This window comes from Mustela erminea, chromosome X (assembly GCF_009829155.1).
Source record: "Mustela erminea isolate mMusErm1 chromosome X, mMusErm1.Pri, whole genome shotgun sequence".
Lineage (NCBI taxonomy): Eukaryota > Metazoa > Chordata > Mammalia > Carnivora > Mustelidae > Mustela > Mustela erminea.
The window spans coordinates 1,261,530-1,281,079 of record NC_045635.1 but is presented as its reverse complement, the minus strand read 5'-3'; the positions used below and the strand labels follow the sequence as shown (position 1 = coordinate 1,281,079).

Sequence of the window (19,550 nt, the reverse complement as noted above, 5' to 3'; positions counted from 1 at the left end):
GCCTATGTGGGATTTATGCTCATGTCTTCCTCTAAAGCCCTAAGTCTGAGCTGCGTTGTTGTTGTTGTGGGAGTTAATCTGGGGGGCTTCCCGGAGTTGGTTCTTGGGTGCCGTGGAGGTGCAGTCCCGCTTGGTGTCGTTCTGTGTGACGGGCTTTCAGGACCTGGGGCAGATCTGGTTCCTGTTGTCCCTGAGAAAGGAGGTATTTGTGGCTTCTGGGAGCATGTGGTGTCGTCGGGATGTGGCCATGGTCCCGTGACTCTGCACACGGCACGCTACAGACCCCACTCTCCCTCATACATCTTCCACAAAACGTCCCTGCCCAACGTGGCTCCAACCATCTGCAAACACGAAACCCATTTAGGATTTAGCACAACAGTTCCTATAAAGCCCACCGTCCTATCCTCCGCTGTCCCGAGACATGCACACCAGCCCTATCCTGTTAGCTCACGGGCATCTCAGCTGTCTGATGTAATCCTGTGCCCACATCCCATTTCCGAGGACATGGCTCGATCTGTGGCGTGGACTAGCTCTGCTTGCCAGAAACACAGACCCAGGCTCCCTTGCGAGATCTGTGATTCCAAACCTGCGTCGTCCCTGGGTTCCCCGGGTGCCTCTGCATGTCAGGACCTGGTAGTCTGTTTCTCCAAGGTTGGATGGGGGGTCCTCTGTGCAGCCCATTGGTTGGTTGGTAATGTTGGCCCTTGTTATTCTGGGAGGATTCTCAGAATATCCACTCAGAACTCAGACTTCTGGTGAGAGACTAGCTCAAGATGCTCATCCAACCAGTTCGGCTTCTGGGTTGTCCCAGACATGCTGCATTCTCGTGCATTTTGCAGGGGGCAGATGGCACGTGCTGAGGAAGGGGCCGTCGTGTTCTCTGTTAGAACCTGTCTATAGAGCAGGGTGCCTCCCGAGAGTTTCTCTTGTGGGGTGAATGGCACCCTTCCTTCTCATCCCAGATGTTCAGAGTTCTGGGAGATGGTGCTTGAGGAGGCTATTTTTCCTGGGAAGGTCATGCCTGGGTTTTCCTGGAAAGGACCCACTGGCTGCACAGCAGTCAGGAATGATGGTGCTGCGTGCACAGTATCGGGGACATCGGCACTGTCCTTTGTGGGCAGCTGGAGATTTCACGGTGATTACATCCCTGCCTAGTGGGTTACGCCCGTAGTAGGCCTCGTGAGTCCATGTCTGCATCAAAGGGATGCCATACGTGTATGTATAGATCCTCTTTCTGTGTATACTCTACCTGCATATAATTGTTTCTGTGTGTTATCTATCATGTATCTATTATTTGTCAATCCATCATCCAGCCACCCCTTCTTCCATCCGTCTACCCATCTATCCATCTACTCACCCATTCTTCCGCCCGCCCACCCACCCATCCTTCTATCCAACATCCCTCCTTCCCTTTCCATCCATTTATCTGACCATCCACACATCCACCCATCCATCCACCCTCCCATCCACACATGTGTCCATCCATCCATCCACTCACTTTTCCACCCATCCAACCATCCATCCATCCATCCACCCACCCACTTTTCCATCCATCCATCCATCCATCCATCCATCCATCCATCCATCCACACATCCGTCCATCCATCCATCCACACATCCATCCATCCATCCATCCACACATCCGTCCATCCATCCATCCACACATCCGTCCATCCAACCATCCATCCATCCACCCACCCATCCATCCATACATACATACATCCTTCCATCCATCCGTCCATCCATCCATCCATCTATCCATCCATCCATCCACACATCCGTCCATCCAACCATCCATCCATCCATCCGTCCATCCATCCATCCATCCATCCACACATCCATCCAACCATCCATCCATCCATCCATCCATCTATCCATCCACACATCCGTCCATCCACACATTCGTCCGTCCATCCATCCATCCATCCATCCATCCATCCATCCATCCATCCATCCATCCTGTGCTTTTGTGGTTAAACAGAAGGTACATCAAGTGACCTTTATTCTACCTCCCTGACTTTTAATGGGTTGATATTTCCTTATGGAACAGCTGTCACTGATTGACGTGTTATGGATTTGCAGTTTTGACCACTTTCTAAATCCCACTGGAAGGAACTATGTGATTCCTATTGGTCCAGCCTCCCCGGGTCACAGGAAACATCCAAAGACTGGACCTTTCAAGCTTCTGCCTCAGGAGAGTTGGGTAGAGCATCAGCCTGCTCTCAGTGCCTGGTCCCGTGCCTCCTAGGTGGGTGTGGCTCCTAGCCCTTCACACACTTGGCTAGGGAGGTGTAGGACATCAGGGTCAGGTCACCAGACTGCAAAGTTGGCCACCTGGAGGGGACATTGAGGCAGGGCCCCACAGGGGATGAGCAGAGTGGACATTGGCCTATCTTCGGACCTTCCCAAAGAGGATCCTGCTCCTCGCAAGCTGGGCTGTGAACCTGGAGAGGGGTTCTTTAGTGGAGCACATGTGGAGAGGTCCAGGCAGGGCAAAGACACCTCAGTGGGATCATGCAAACCAGCAACAGGCTGCCTGGTGGGTGTCCAGCGTGAAGGACACCCCTTTGGACGGCCTGGCGAGGGGCTGGGCAGCAGGCTGGCTGAGCCCTTCCCTGGTCTTGTCTCTTCCTGGGCAGCCCGGTAGGGAGTTTGGATGCATTAAACCTGGATACGTGGAAGGACAGGAGATACACATACATAATTGGGGGTCAAGGAAGGGACAGCGGGGAGTGATGTTCACGGAGAAAGGAGGTCTGCAGAGATGCTCGAGCTCTGTCTCCCCATCGTGAGCTCAGAGCGAACAGAAGTGACAAACCAAGGGTGGGTTTTCACCAGGCAGTGGATCAGCTGGCATCAGGATCTCACACTTCCAGCCTTCAGGACCTTGAGAAATAAATGTGTGTTCCTTTTACTCCTCCTTTCTAGGGTGTTTGTTATTCAGGGTGTGTGAATCGGGGTTGTGCAGAGAAACAGAACCAATAGCTCGTATGGCACATTCTTCCCCTCCATGTTCTTTGAGGCTTTTCAGACCATCAACTGATTAGATAAGGCCCACCCACAGTGCAGAAGGCCCTGGGCTTTACTCAGTGCACCAGATCTGATGCTAATCTCTTCCAAAACACCCTTGCAGAGAGACACACCCAGGGGGAATGCATAATCAGCTCTCTGGGCTTCCCTCAACCCACGTGTGATGAACCCTTACTTGAGATGGTTCCCTCGAGTTCCTGAGTGGGTGCAGCTAGGCTGGGTCCCAACCATCATGTCTGCCACCCATGCTCCCCAGGAACCACACTGCTTTCCAACATGCTCACAGGCTGCCTTCCGTGCAGAGTAGGGGTGGAGCTCATACCCACTCGCCCCACTTTCCTGCTTGGAAATACCAACGTCACACCCAGAAAATACCCTCTGGGTTTCCCACACGGGGCATGTTTTCTTCTTCCCATTTATCCTCACACCACAGGGGCTCCGCCCCAGACAGCTATGTTGTTGGGTGTTCACCCTTCCTCAACATCATGATTTGTTTGTTTAATTAATTTTATTTTTTAAGAGTGATTTTAGGCGCACCCTACAATAAAAATATATCCAGAATGCAATTAAATACGTCCAGTACCAACACTGAGGGGAACATGCAGAAATCCCCCATGTACCCCCATGACCACACAGAGGCACAGCCTCCCCAGCACCCGTACCTGCCCCACAAAGCACATTCCCTACAATCGGCAAACGCACATGGACATGTCATTAGCACCGCTGACATGCTTTACGTTACAGCTTCTTCTTGGGGTTGTGCGTGCCGTGGGTTTGCAGACCTGTGCGATGACACGTGTGTATCATTATAGCATCACGCAGACGACTGGTACCTCCCTAAAAATCCTCAGGGCTGCATCTTCTCATCCGTCCCTCCTACATCCCCTGCCGACCACAAATCTTCCTTCTGTCTCTGCCATTTTGCCTTTTCGGGAACATCCTAGAGCCAGAATCATGCAGGAGGGAGCGTGCAGCCCTACTCCCTTCCCTTCTCAGGATTCATGTACCGTGACTTGGTGGCTTCTCACGGCTTGATAGCTTGTTGCTGTTTAGCAGTGGATTATATTCCCCTTCCCTGAGTGGAGCACAGGTGATGCAGGCCGCTTCCCTGGGGCAAGACTGGGCATTTGGAGGAAGGGCAGAGCTTGATGTGGCTGCAGCATGAGTTCGTCGCTGCACAGTGGGTGTGGAACTGGCCAAGAGCCTGGGTCTGGGGAGGGCTGGTTCGTTAGGGAGGTAATTCCAGCCCTGGTCCTTGCCCCATCTCCTGATTTCAGACCACTTCTGGGATGCCGCAGGGGCGGTGAGCTTGTTCTCTGTGCTGCATGGTCACGGAGAGCCTCCCATGTGTGTTGAACTTGGTGGTGGTTATGGGTCCTTATGGCTGTGGCTCTGGGACGGAAGGCTCAGAACCCCACACAGCAAGCTTGGGCAAGGCAAGAGAGCCCAGTGGCCGGCTGCAGCTCTCCGTCTGCTACTGCCATTGAAGGCAGCAGGACATCTTCACCTGAAGTCGAGACATGCTGGCACGTGCTGAACACCTAGTCCTCCGCTCACAAGGACGGGCCACTGTCCACCATCTTGGTGCCCCATTCATGCTTCTCTGGCTCAGCTGGCCGTCCCCCGCCTGAGTCCCTGCCATTTTCGTTTCTGACCCGCAGCTTTGCTCCACCAGCGCATTCAACAAGGAGGGCCTGCCTTTCCAGGGAGCCTGCTGTGCATAGGGCATCTGGGTCTTGGCTTCCATCCAGCGCTGCTTTGGAGACTACCATGCTGGTCCTTCTGTTGTCCTTGCTCGAGGCAGTGGCTTTGCTCACGAAGGAGCTCACTCCCTTAGGGAGGTTCAGGCTTCTGGCTGATGGCTGTCAATGGACACCTTTGTTGCATGGAAAGGCTGTGTATTGTGACGGTGAATTTTATGTCATCTTGGTTGGACCACGCGTGCCCACATGTGGTCAAACACTAGTTTAGGTGTTGCTAGGGTGGTCTGGTTAGATGAGGTTAACATTGCAATCAGTAGCCTTTGAGTAAAGCAGAGGACTCTCTCTAGGGTCATGGTGGGCCTCGTCCAATCAGTGGAAGGCTTTGTGAGCACACAGACTGACCACCCCTTTGCTGGTAGATGTGATTTTGCTGTTGTTGTTGTTGACTTTGTCAATGACACTTTGATTTATTGCTCTACAACATGAATGTCTTTCAGACATAATCCTGCATTATGTACTCGTTGGAATCTTATCTTTTTCCCTTGGATTGGTGGGCCTTGTCTGATCAGTTGAAGGCTTTGTGAGAAAACAGACTGACCTTCCCGGACAAAGAGAAAATTCTGTCTCCAGGAGGCCTTTGGACTCTGGCTGCCACTTTAGCTCGTCCCTGAGTCTCAGAGTCCTGGCCAGTCCTGTGGAATAGAGACACAGTTAGGTGAACCAGTTCCTTAAATTAAATCTCTGTCTCTCTGCTTAGTCTTTCGGTGTGCTTTTTGGGAGAACCCTGAATAATACGTCCTTTATGTGTAAGGGACATGAAGCTGGACCCCTTCCAATCTGGAGAGTGCATGTTTACAAGTGTTTTACTGCATCGTATGGTAGGACTCCATTGCCAAGCATCTCCACTTTGTGCAAAACACGTGTCACCTTTGGTCACCATGCCCACGTTGATGCCTTTGAATTCTGCAGATGAATCTCTTTCGTGCAGGTGGGCCTTGTCCAATCAGTTGAAGACTTTTTGAGAGAACAGTCTGACCTCCCTTTTGCTGGTGGATGTGATTTTTTTTGATGTTGCTATCATGCTTTGATTTATTGCTCTACGACATGAATGCCTTTCAAACACAATCCTGCATTACGTACTAGTTGGAATCTTATTTTTTTCCCTTGGATTGGTGGGCCTTGTCTGATCAGTTGAAGGGTTTGTGAGAAAACAGACTGACCTTCCCAGACAAAGAGGAAATTCTGTCTCCAGGAGGCCTTTGGACTCTGGCTGCGACTTTAGCTCGTCCCTGGGTCTCAGCTTCCTGCCCGACCCTGCGCTGTAGAGACTCAAATACACACGGTTACATGAACCAATCCCATAAATTAAATCTCCGTCTCTCCGCTTAGTCTTCTTGCGTGTTTCTTGGCAGACCCTTGACCAATGCATCCTTTATGTGTAAGGGACATGGAGAGCGCATGTCTACAAGTCTTTTACTGCATCGTGTGCTAGGACGCCATCGCCAAGCATCTCCACCCTGTGCAAAACGCATGTCACCTTTGGTCACCATGCCTATGTCCATACCTTAACTTTGAATTCCGCAGATGACTTTCTTTAGTGCAGGTAGGCCTTGTCCGATCAGTCAAAGACTTTCTGAGAAAACAGTCTGACCTCCCCTTTGCTGGTGGATATGATTTTTTTTTTTTTTTTTGGATGTTGCCATGATGTTTTCATTTATCACTCTGTAACGTGAATGCCTTTCAAACACAATTCTGCATTACCTCGTAATATGTCTCTTATCTTTTTCCTTTGGATTATCTTTTTCCTTTGGATCCTTTCTCTGCGTTTTATTGGAATCGAAGGATTTGTACATGGAAAATACTTGGCTTTGTTTGGATGGTCCCTTTCTTGACTGTGATGTTATAAACACTTTCTTTTTCTTAATTTTGTTTTTTTAAAGATTTATTTATTTATTTGAGGGAGAAAGAGCTGTGGGGAGGGGCAGACAGAGAAAGAGAATCTCAAGCAGATTCCCTGCTGAGCCCAGAGCCTGAGATCACGACCTGAGCCGAAATCAAGAGTCGGGCATGCCCCAAACACTGTTTCTCCTATAAGCCTGATTGACCTGGCCTCAAGCTGATTCCCTTTCTCGTAACGCATATGAACCTGTTATTGGATTTTCTCCCCCAGTTTATGGAGGTCAGTTGGCAAGACATCACATACGTCTAATGGTTAGAGAATTTCAGAAAGCTCACAGGCATGTTCTCAACATGGTGGTTGTCCTATTTTCCTATACTGAGTATTTCATAGAAATGGAATCATGTCCTCTGTGGTCTTCTTGGGAGTGTGGATTCTGTCCCTGAGCATCGTGTCCTCATGGTCCCTTCACGAGGCAGCAGGAGTCAGACTGCTATTCCTTTTCACGGCTGAGTTCTAGTCCATCCATGGATGGACCCTGTGCATTGGTGGGCACCTGGATTGCCTACATCTCCCTGGCTACCGTGAGTAACGCTGCTCTAGGCCTTCCCATGTGCATATGCTTGTGGACACCTGCTTCCCTGCGTCCCGGATAGATGGAGAGTGAGGAGTGGGATTGCCGGGTCGTGTGGCTTCCCCACTACTTTTCCACAGTGCCCACAGCATTTTACGTGTCCACCCGCCATGCAGGACGGACCCAGTTTCCCTCCCTGCTCTTCAACATTTGTTCAGCAGTGTTTTCACTGCCCCTGAAAAAAGACCCATGCGAGTGGACCTAAAGTGATATCTCACTGTGGTTTCGGTTTGCGTTTCCGTAAAGGAGGACAGAATGCCCGTGAGACCCTCCCACGTCCATGAGTCATTTCCAACATAATGGGACAGAAGCCACGGGACAAAGACTCTTTGTTTTTAAATTTGTGTTTTGAAGAGCAGAATGTGTTATTTGAACTGAGCTTATTAGACTTTTTACAGATCCCGTAATTCCTGTGCAGTTGCCAGGAAGGATATGGAGAAACCTGTGTACCCTTTCCCCGGTTTCCCTCCGGGGATAAAACTTACGAAGCTGTAAAGTGTGTGATCCCAACCCTCGTGACTGCAGGAAGACCATCATTGCTGTTTTATCCATATTTCCTCATTTTCCTGGGCAGCCACCTGTGTGGGGGTGGGGTGACCCATCTGGGATGTCCTTGCAACATAAAGGATGGTGCATCCCTCCAGTCATGGGGGTGGTGGTGACCATCCTTTCTGTGTCAAGACACAGGTATGTCGCCTGCCCCCAGATTCCCAAATGTTCCCCTCCTATAGCTTTGCTACCTCCTTCCCTTGTCTATCCACGCTGCACCCGCGGCCAGCCACTCGTCCGTTCTCCGTTTCCACAATGCCATCATTTCAAGAATGTCACATAGATGGAGTCACACGCAATGCAACCTTTTAAAATCGCCTTTTTTTTTTCTTTTTACCCCCCCCCCCCCCAACCTCAGTATAATTCCACTGGAGGGTCCTCCCAGCTGTGTCTAGAACAATAAGCCTTTCTTTGGCAAGAACACCTGTAAAGACTCTTTGCATAAAATGACATTCACACCGGCGATCTTTGTCTTATCAGCAGGGCAGGGAGGGTATCTTTTTATGTTCGAGCCTCTTTGCGAACCCGTGGGAGTGCGTCTGTGGGAGCAGCTCTCAGCATTAGAGCTGCTGGGTCAGAGAGAACAGGCACGCACGCCTGCTTTGCACAGCCCTCGGCAGCTCGTCTCCTAAAAGGACAGAGTCTTGGTGCCCCGTGACTCGTTCTGGTGCGAGCGTGAAGTTTTGGGACCCACTGTTGTGATGGCTGATCACGAGTCAGCTGTCTTCCTTTCGTCGTGTGTGCTTACAGGAGTGTGTTGCAACGCTGTTTTACACGGGCGTGTTTCATGCACTATCCATGAGTCCCGTGTTCGTTTTCTTTGGGTCTTCGGAAGAGAAGAGGAGAGAAGATGTGCATATCCTTTTGCAAGACCCCTTTACGGGCAAGGTCGCTGCCCTTTTTCTACGCCCCGCATCTGTCGTTTGCCTTTACATGTTACCTGATGGACTTTCAACTCCTTAGGATGAAACCCTTTCTTGACGTGCTCCGCCTTATCCGCACAGATTCTGCGCGGTCCTTAGAAAAGACATGGTCGCGGAGGGATCCAACCACCCCCGCCTCCCCTTCTGTGTTTACGATGGGATTTTTAAATATTTGAAATGTTGAAATATTTAAATCACTCACAATATTTTAAACAGTTCAAGTATCTATGTAAATTAAACAATATTTTAAACATGGCAAGTTTCCGAATCTGTAAATTATTTCAGCCATATTTTAAATCTTTCAAGTGTCTGAATGTGTAAATAATTTTTTTAAAAATATTTCAAGGGGCCCAAGTATTTGAATCTGCAAGTTATTTAAAGAATATGGTAAATCTTCCAAGTATGTCAAAATTTAAATTATTTAAATAGGATCATTTAAATAAACAATAAGTACATAGATAAAACAAAAAATAATCCGAAGAGTTAAATAATTTTAAATCCTTCGAGTATTCGAATATTTCAATTATTTGAATATTTGAATCTGTAAATGATTCCAAGATTTTGATATTTTGGGTATTTGCATATGTGGATTATTGTATCAGTATTTTTAAATATCTCCAATCTTTAGCTTTTGGAGGCATGTCTTATTTCCTGTGCTGTGGTCAGTGAGATGCGGATACAGAGACCTGACATACAATGGCTTCCCTACGAGCTGGCCCTGGCGGAAGCATGAGGTCAACCCGCCACATTTCAGTTCTTAAAAAAGAATAATGAGCCACGAGGGCTCTAAACATAGTCCGGGCTCAGGATGGGAGCTCCTTCTCCGCTCGGCCTGCAAACATCACTCCTTTGCCAAGCAGACGGGCTTGGGAGGTGCGCGTTGCTTTTCTTGTCATCTGAGTCGTGGGCTTGCCCCCCAAGCACATCAGCTGGGCTGTTAGGGGAGGAAGGCGTGAGCCGTGACCCTGGGCGGCCTCCCCGTACGTCCGCAGTAGCTGCTGTCCCTGTACAGACCGATCAGCTCACAGCTGCCACCTCCCCAGCGCTCCTCCCGATGCCTGTTGGAGGTGAGCTGGCCCGTGGGACTTGGCGATGGTGGGTACTGGTGTGCAGGACACAGAGTGGCATGTGAGGGGATGCACAGGGATCCCCTGTGTCTCTTTGCAACCGGGTTTTAGGGGGAAGCATTGAAGGCATCTGGGCTGGAGCTGACTCACCTCTGGGAGATAAAGGAGCAGGGAGAGGGACTGGCTTGCCGGTGCTCCTTGGGAGCCTCGCTAGCCAGGCTGGGGTGGCCTTGCACAGATGCGTGCATGCATGTGCACCAATCTCTAGGGCGCACAAAAAAGGTATGTTGAAGTCTTAGCCCCTGGTACCTGTGAAGGGGATCTTATTTGGAAATGGGGTCTCTGGAGGTGGTCAAGTTAAGATGAGGGCAGTAGGGCGGGCCCTGATCCCATAGGACTGGGGTCCTTATAAGAAGAGGGGATGTGGACACAGACACGCACAGAGGGACAACCATGCGCGGACACAGGGAGAACACAGGGTCTACATGCCAAGGAAAGGCCTCGGGGGGAACCAGCATTGGCCTATCTGTCCATCCATCCATCCATCCATCCATCCACCTACGTCTCCATCCATCATCATGCATTTTAACTATCATCCCTCTCTTTATATACCTATAAACATATATATATGATATATCATCTCCCTCTCTATGTGTATATGTTTATACACACACACACATAAATATTTTAATTTTAATCATTTTAAGGAATTGGCTCATACAACTGTGAGACTTGTTAAACCCAAATGCTGCAGGGTAGAAACGCAGGGCGTATTAACAATTTGAATCTGTCTGCTGGGAAATGGACTCTGGCTGGGGCGGGGGTGGGAGTGGGGACCTGTAATCTGTCTTTCCGCAGTGAACACCATCAACTGATTAGACGAGGCCCACCCACATTCGGGAGGGAAATCTTTACAGTGTGGGGATTTCAGAGTTAATCGCAGAGCCCAGAAGTTGCACCAGCAAGACCTGTTTCAGTCAGAAGCACATGGCTGTCACATCCCTACCGATGTAGATGGAGCTCCCATTCTCATGCCCTCTGCTGGGATCCAGCTGGGCACGGGGAGTCCCTATGCACTTGGGGTGTCCATCACCCATGCCTCATGTCTCTGCAAGCCCAGACACCTGTATTTGTTTAGTATCAATGAGTGCCCGGTGCAACTCCAAGCCAATACCAACTCTCCAGGGACAGAAGGATCTCAAGTGTGACCAGGAGAGGGGGAATCTTAAGCCACACACGACGGGATGGCTAAGAACTCCCAGCACGGATGATGGAAGGGAATTTCTGTGGGGGTGGGGGAGATACCTGTGTTGGAGCCCAGTGACAGAAAACAGTGTGTATTTAAGCCAATAGGAGGCCCATGTTGGGGGAAGCACTGGGTCAGCTGCTGAGAGCCAACTCTGGTATTATTTTCCTTTTCTCTTTGGCTCCTAGGAAGCTCAGAGCTGAATTTGCCCTCAGATCTCCAAGGCAGGGGTCTTATGACCAGGAGAGCTGCATATGATTTTTAATTTTCTTGGCTGGTTCAAATCTATCTCAGGGACTGACTTTTAGGATTTGATCAATCCTTTATTCACGTGCATTGTTTAACCAACTTTTGTACATTGTACTTTGGCACGTTCAACATTTAACCCCCCCCGCCAATTTTTTTTTTTTTTTAATTTCAAATTGTTTCTTTTTATTTGGATGAATCCTGGGACACCTAATGGCTGGGGAACGCATGTGTTTAAAATTTGAAGTCGGGAAAATACAAGTGTTCTTTTTCCAAAGGGCAAGTAACACGCGGTAGGGGAAGGCTTAGTAACAGCTGTCTTGCAAAATTAAGTTTTCCACTGTAAGTTTTTATGTCTGGAAACAATACCCATGACCTCGAGCGGTTGGTGCCATTTATCACACTTTTGGTGATTCTTGTGTCTCATAAATCGCAGTTGTTGTTGAAGTGTATGTGCATCTCTTTATTTATAGATCGGCATGGAAACGGCTGTGCGGGTTTTTGCTGTGAACGAGTCTCCTCCTGTCTTCACCAGCCAGGGCATATATTTCTGGGGTGCAGCCAATAATTACTGGCTTTGGAGCACCCTGTCTGCCACTGCCTGTCTTTGGTGTGATTCGGTTCCATAGGCCTCCTAGTTCCATTTTGAGAACATGTGCCACGTGCCGAGTCCTGATGGGGGCGTTATGGTTCCAAGTCCACGTCTTCCTGTTGATACTTTGGGGCCATTTCACAGAATAACCTGATGCAAGGTCAGGCTTCCCCATCTGAGTCATGTGCCCAGTAATTTTGGCTCCCGATTTTGGGGGATGGAATCGTGGCCCCCAAAGACGTCTGTGTCCTGAGCCCTGGAAACTCTTAAGTTATGTTGTCATGAAGCTAAAGGCAAATAAAAATTGCAGATGGAAATTAAGATTTCCAATCAGCTGACCTTGAGATGGAGATTTGTGACCTCCAGAACTGTAGGATGATACGTTTGTGTTTGGGTGGCACTGATTCTCAGTGGATATCCAGCCAAGCTTGGAGAGAGGGGACAGACTTGCCCCATGTGCCCGTCACTGGACAGTTGACTGCATTTGGGATGATTATATCCTATCAAAGATAGGACTGATTGGCAGGCTGAGCAGGTGGTTGGAGTCCTGGCTAGTTCAGCCCTGTGCTCCTTCCCACCATGACCTACAGACACCTCCCTGGAGAGGCGTAACCCTTTTGGAAATATGCTCGATTATGACCTGGAGCTCCTGCTTCTTACCTGTGGCCCAAGTGCTCTGTGGACTCTTCTCGTGGTTGAGAAACATCCTAAAACAGACGTGATGAGCTACGTAGAGATGAAATCTTTTTAGATTTCCAGGGTCAACTCACTTACAGCACTTGGGACTCAAAATTACGGTATCAGCTGGGAGATGACTTCAGGGACCCCCGCGTGGGCTGAGCCATGCTCGGCAGGAAGCCAATCCCACTTGCTTGGCGCATCATGGCCTTGGGAGAAGACATTCTGAGGACCTGTGCCATCCTTGTTCTGGCCAAATGGAAGAAGACATTGGATGCAGACCTTTAGGGCATGGAGCAAGCAACCATGGGCCTGGAAAGACATTTCATGGACTCGCTCTGTTCACCCAGAAACGTCATGGTGGCTTAGAGTAGGGTGTCCATTATGCACCTCCTGTTTCTGATCCCTGCAAATACCTTTCATACTTAGTATCGAATCCCAAGGAGCATTCTTTGTGAAGAAGATGATGCTGTCCTTAGGAGAGCATTCTGGAAGACCACCTGCTGCTCTTGGCGTTGAAGGTGGTTCAGGGTTCCTGTGTCCATTTCTCACTGATAAGCTAAGGAGTCAGACTGGATCCTGGTGGTCATGTGGTTTCTTAGGGCTCCCCCCATTCCTGGGTGGTGGGTGTAGACGTTGCTCTGTCATCATGCCCGTTCCTCACATGCTTCTGTTTCTCTGCATGTCCTGAGCATCAGGCAGGGGATATGCCTGAGATGAGGGCATCTTGTCTTAGCCCATTTGGGCCACCATAACAAACACACCATGGAGTGATTTTGCGGGGTGGGGGGTGGGCTTCAGCAGCAGACACTTACTTCCCACCATTGGGGTGGCTGGATGTCCGAAATTAAGGAGCTGCTAGAATGGATTTGTCGATGGCGTTCTTCTGGCTGGGTCCTTGCACAGTCGAAGGGGCCTGGAGATTTCCTTGGGGTCTCCTTTATAAGGACACTAATTCCATCATGGTGGCTCTGCCCTCATGACCTGGTGAACTCCTAAAGATCCCCCACCTCCACTTTCATGACCTGGTCACCTCCCAAAGACCCCCACCTCCACCCTTAGCACATGATGACCTTCCAAAGATCCCACCTCCATCCTCATCACCTGATCACCTCCCAAACAGCCCCACCTCCAATCCCATTCCATGGGAGGGTTGGCCTTCAACACATGGATTTTAGGAGGAGATACCCACATTCACATCATGGCACATTTCCTTTGGTCTTTTGGGGTAGGTGTGGCCTTCAATCTGTGCTTGACTCAGCAATGGGTGGGTTAGCTCATTAAGTCCGTGAACATTCATGGAGCACCAGCCTGTCATCTGCCATTGGGCCAGGCAGTGAGGAACGGGGATCTTGAGAGGAGGCGTGTGCCCCCAGGCAACCCTGGCCGAGGGGGTAGGGCAGGCCAGTCAAAGCACACAGTTGCAGAGGGTTGTTCTTCCCACGTAGGGCACACAAAAGCCTTCTGGATGGGATCCTGGGCACAAATGAGCACCCCTGGGCCCGTACAACTGAGACAAAGTCTTGACTGGGAATGGCTGCCATGTTGCACGGGGATTATCCCAACAGCAGAGAGACCTCCCGCATGAGTGCAGATACCACACTTAGAAGTACATATGAGCTCTTAGTGCTTGCATGACGTCCCACAGGGCCGTGAGCTCTTTCAGGGCATTATTCCCTAATATCTTCATAGTTTATTGGTTTATCACAGCCACTCAGGGCTGCTGACCGGTGTCTGTGTGACTGCGGACACCAGGGACACAGCTGCAGGGAGAAATGGAAGGTCTGCTATGGATTTCCAGGGCACGTTCCTAGAAGTGATTTTGCTGCCACAGCCTGAATGTGTTTCAGGTTGCACTAGATATCACCCAAGGACCCCCACCCACATGGGGGTTCCCCTTCTTGCTTTCCTGCCCATGGTATGCATGAGCCTCTGCTTGCGAGCACTGTGACAGAGAAGCGTGGTGTCAAAGTGCTCGCTCTTGTCAAGTCCAGTGGTGTCTCAGTGAGTTCTCGGGAACATGCCTCTCATTGGGCAAAGTCTCACATGCCTTTGTAAGGACTGTGTCATGGCGTATGTTTTCATGTTCACCCTTTTTATTTTTCCTCACAGTGTTATATTTCTTGATTTGTAAGAACTCTTTACATACTAGGAAAACAGCCTTTTGCATGTGATCAGGGTTGTAAGCTTTTGTTTCTTTTATTTTTTTTTTTAATATAGCATTTACTTTGAACTTTGCTTTTGGTGTTTTTTTTTTTTTTTTTTCCACGCAAAATTATTTTGGTAGCAGAATTTATCTACTTATTCTTCTCAACTTCAACTTATGATTAGGAAGACGTTTCATACTCTGAGGTTAAAGATAAACGGATTCATGCTTTTTCCCCCCGAATATGTTCATGGTGTAACTTCGACCCCATGGTTAATTTTGATGTGTAGATGGGTCTAATTTTGCCTTTTTTTCTTAATGTCTATTTACACGTTCCAACACCATTTATTAAAAAGTCCATCTTTGGGGTGCTTGGGTGGCTCAGTCGGTGAAGCATCTGACTCTTGGTTGCCGCTCAGGTTGTGATCTCAAGGTTGTGAGATCCAGCCCTGCACTGGGCTCTATGATCCGTGTGGAGTCGGCTTGAGATTCTCGTCTGCCTCTCTCTAATAAATAAATAGATCTAAAATAAAATAAAATAAAAAAGTTCATCATTGTCACTTTCATCAAATGCTCCAGCTCCCAGGGCTGGCCGGTTCCTAGAGATAGCATGTGGCTCTCTCAGGAGCACAGCTTTCCAACGCAAACCAGGCAATCCACAGCCCCACCATGTCCGTAACCGCGTTGTTGGCCAGTGTCTACCCTGCCCACGCAAATCACCACAGGGCCAGGGACACACACATAGGGACAGCCCCTGTGACCCAGAATCTGCTGAAATTATTCGCACCAGCCCATCCTAAACCTGCTGAGCCTGCTTCCCTGACCCATTTCTTCCCACAATAGAGACTCTTGTCCACGCTTCCGTGTCCCTCTGCCTCCTGACCCATCCTGCTGCTTCCCCATGTGGGGGGTGGCGTGGCATGCATGTCCCCTCCTCTTGGACACTGTGTTCTACAAACTCGTTGCAACAGCAGGCATTCATCCCCTGGTCTGTTCTCCTCCATACCTGAATCGTAGTAAAACCTACTTCCTGCCCCATGTTGCCTGGGAGTGTGGATGCTGGAGTGTCATCCACGCTCATAAGTGCTACTCCCGCGTTGGCTCCCGACCTTTCTGCCCATCATTGTGCTGATACTCTCGTTGGGTCCTGCCAAGGCCTCCGCTGGGGGTGAGCAAGCGTTTATCAGGTGTCTTTGACCGGGTTGGAATGACTCGGGACCAATCCAACCAATCCGCTTCTAAAGCTCACGTTGATTATATATATATTTTTTTCCTTTTCTTCTTCTCCAGTTTTGGCCCCACAGCCCGACCGCGTTGCTGTAGTGACTGGAGGCACGGATGGAATCGGCTATGCCACGGCGAGGCACCTGGCGAGACTCGGCATGCGTGTGATCATAGGTGATGATTGTGTTGTTGGCTAATGGAAGATACTCCGTCATTGGCTCATACAGAAACAGTAATTTGCTTATAGGTAAAACCCATCTGGGAAACACCTAAGGTTGCCCTTGAAAGGACTTCGGTCCTAGTGCAATGAAGACCCATGTCATTGAGCCTCTTTTTACCCTAACCACCTCTTTAAAGACACCCTCTCCAAATAAGGTCAGGTTCTGAGCACCTGAGGTGTGGGGGTCCGGGACTCAACATACGAATTTGGGGAAGACACGGCGTAGCTCAGTGTCGACTTGGAACAGGTGTTCAAAGACTGGCTTCCTTTGCAGCTGCATCCCATAGACTACATTGTCCATTCTTCTTTTGAAACTCTCTCTCTGCTCCTTACCCTGGTGTCTAACTCCTCTTTGAAAACGAAGGTATTTTCTTTGCCTGGGAAAGCGAACAGAGGTCAAACGAACCCATTGTACTTTTGTTAATTTTCCCAGTGAATTGGGGGTAGAATTTTTAATCTGCTGGGAAAAATGATACTGTGCACATTATCTTCAAAAAAAGCACTTCATGCTAATTATGTCTCCTGTTGACATGATTTGCATTAAATTAATACCTTTTGTGGTGTCTGTTTTTACAGAAATCATATTATACGTCTGCTTTTAGGAGTTAAGGATTGTTTTCACTTAAGACTTTCTACATAATATTACCCATGGTCATTTACTTATTCAATAATGACTTATTTCTTCCTTTCTCCCATTTTTCTCCTCCATCTTTTGCCAGCCATCAGTTTTTTTTTTTTTTTTTAAAGATTTTATTTATTTATTTGACAGAGAGAGATCACAAGCAGGCAGAGAGGCAGGCAGAGAGAGAGGAGGAAGCAGGCTCCCTGCTGAGCAGAGAGCCCGATGCGGGGCTTGATCCCAGGACCCTGAGATCATGACCTGAGCCGAAGGCAGCGGCTTAACCCACTGAGCCACCCAGGCGCCCCGCCATCAGTTTTTGAAGGATAATTTGGGGTCAGAATTTATAGTTGGGGCAGGGTATTTAAACATGCATGTGTTCCACTTCTTCCTAGCTCTTCACAAGCTCGGTCTTTGGACCCCACAAACATCCAGTGATGCCTAAATGCACAAACTAAAATCCACACCATTATAAACCAAATGATACTGAGATGCAGATATAAAACTATGTAAGAACACAGACTTGCCACATGATTATAGACATGAAATCTTTATAGGACAAATAACATGACGTACTTGTAGGTTCCATAACTCCTACTGGTTGGAAGCTGTGATGATCTCAAACTTTATTTTGAGACAGCTTTAACACCTCAACTTGGGTCTGAAAATATCTCTGGTTTGTATCGGTGGGCAAGTCATAGACCCTGCCCTGACTTCTGTGTCTTGTCCACATTTGGACAAGACATTAGTGTTGGCCGCCATGATGACGTTGATTACTTGTGTTTAAACTCAAAGACCCCCTTGCGTTCCATGGGGGAGGGGATCTCCGAGGGGGCTCTTAACCCAGATGGAGAGCCCCCAGGTCTAGCCAGTGTGGCCTTCTGTTGTCCTCACAGAGGTGTGACTCACCTGGATATACTTAGCTGTTCATTCCTATAATCAAATGGACTCATGCTCCTAACTTTGATTTTTTTTTCACTTTTGTCAAACATGACTCCACAACTTAAAATTTTTGTATTGCATGGCCCTTCCCATGGGTCACTCTTTTGAAAAAGTGCAGTTTCTTACAGTGCTTCCTCCCTCATGGACCCATGTGGGCACCTTTCTCTCATGAGCCAACTGATCTATAGAACAGTATACCTTTGCCAGGCTTTGGGAGGGGACGCTTACTTCTTGGTGGACCTCACTATTTTCCTCATCCGTGTTTTTTTTTCTTCAGAGATGGGTCCACATCCCTGTTGTCTGAATCATTGTGGAAATGACAGAACAGTTTTGACAACTCTTTGCAAGGACAGTCTTTACCAACATCCATATCTACTTCCCCCACCCAGATGAAGAACAGTCGTTGGCGGATGAGGGGGTCCTGCAGGACAGGGGACCCATCTGAGTGTGCATTTCTGGAACTCCTCTTCAATTTTAGCATCCACATGATGTGTTTCTCTCTCCCTGGGACCTGAGCACATCAGGGAGACATGGTGTGTGATCAGAGGGACTCAGGTCTCTGAGAGACTACTGCCTTGTCTTGGATTTCACCACCATCTGGGATGACTTGATCAAAGTAATGTCAGGGCGGCACCTGGGTGGCTCAGTCAGATAAGCGTCTACCTTTGGCTTACATCATGATCTTGGGGTCCTGGGATAGAGCCCTGCATCAGGTACCCTGCTCAGCGGGGTATCTTTCTCCCTCTCCTTTTGGCCTCATGCCCCCAACTCATGCTCTCACTTTTTCTCTCTCTCTCTCTTAAATGAAGAAAATTTTTAAAAAACTAAAAACAAAAAACAAAAAGAAAGTGACATCACATCGTGGACAGAAGAAGTCAAAGTCTCCTCTGAGGGCCTGCTGGAGGTTGGCTTGTGGTAGAAGGAAGCTGATAGAGCAGGATGGGGAGGACCCTCCAGTCTGAGAACAGCCAGGGACTGGCATCCAGCACTGCTTATCTCTGCCCCTTATGACTTCTCTAGTGCACCTGTCTTCTTCTTCTTCTTAGTTCTTTGTGAAACTTGGCAATATTGCAATGCAAAGAAAAAAAAATTGTTCCATTTCTCTGCTTTTTGCCTCAGTGTGGTATTTTAAGTCATGATGAAGTCTAGATAGATGATTTAGGTCATGATAGGGTCTAGTTGGGTAAATCATGAGGAGGTCTAGTTGGGCGGATCATGAGGTCTTCCTCAGGTAGGTGGTGATGAGGTCTAGTTGGGTTAGGTGATGATGAAGTCTGGTCAGGTAGGTCATGAGGAGGTCTAGTTGGGTGGATCAGGAGGTCTTGTTCAGGTAGGTGATGATGAGGTCTAGTTGGGTGAGTGATGAGGAGGTCTAGTTTGGTAAGGTGATTGTGGGGTCTGTTTGGGTTTGATGATGATGTAGTCTGGTTAGGTAGGTCATAATGAGGTCTAGTTGGATTAGGTGATGATAGGTCTAGTTGGGTTAAGTGATGATGGGGTCTAGTTCGGTTAGGTGATGATGAGGTCTAGTTTGGTAGGTTATGATGAATTCTAGCTGGGTGGCTCATGAGGAGGTCTAGTTGGGTAAGTCCCTAGGAAGTGAGGTTGGGGTTAGGTCATGCTCAGGTCTAGTTGAGTGAGGAGTGTGATGTACAGACAGAGTGCAGTGAAGGCACGTGAGGGAGCATGTGGTACTTATGCATGTGAGGACTGGAACCTTGACTCCCCTGTCACCCCCTCATTTAGGTGATGTTTGCTGAGACCAGGAACAGTCCTGCCTGCACCAAAGGTCTCCTTCTCTTGAAGTAAACAGAATGCTCCTGTGCTTCTCCCC

At 48.8% G+C, this 19,550-nt stretch overlaps 1 protein-coding gene across 4 annotated transcripts in view; it reads left to right on the top strand.

Moving 5' to 3' along the window:
* The window catches only part of DHRSX (dehydrogenase/reductase X-linked), a 147,363-nt gene that overhangs the window by 10,502 nt on the left and 117,311 nt on the right, over positions 1–19,550 (top strand). For 3 of the 4 annotated variants that reach the window (XM_032331736.1, XM_032331735.1, XM_032331737.1), the window contains exon 2: positions 16,002–16,109. In XM_032331736.1, coding sequence (XP_032187627.1) covers positions 16,002–16,109 — 108 coding nt within the window. Of the gene's footprint in view, positions 1–16,001; positions 16,183–19,550 lie in introns of those variants that run through there. The other variant, XM_032331738.1, reaches the window with a different exon arrangement.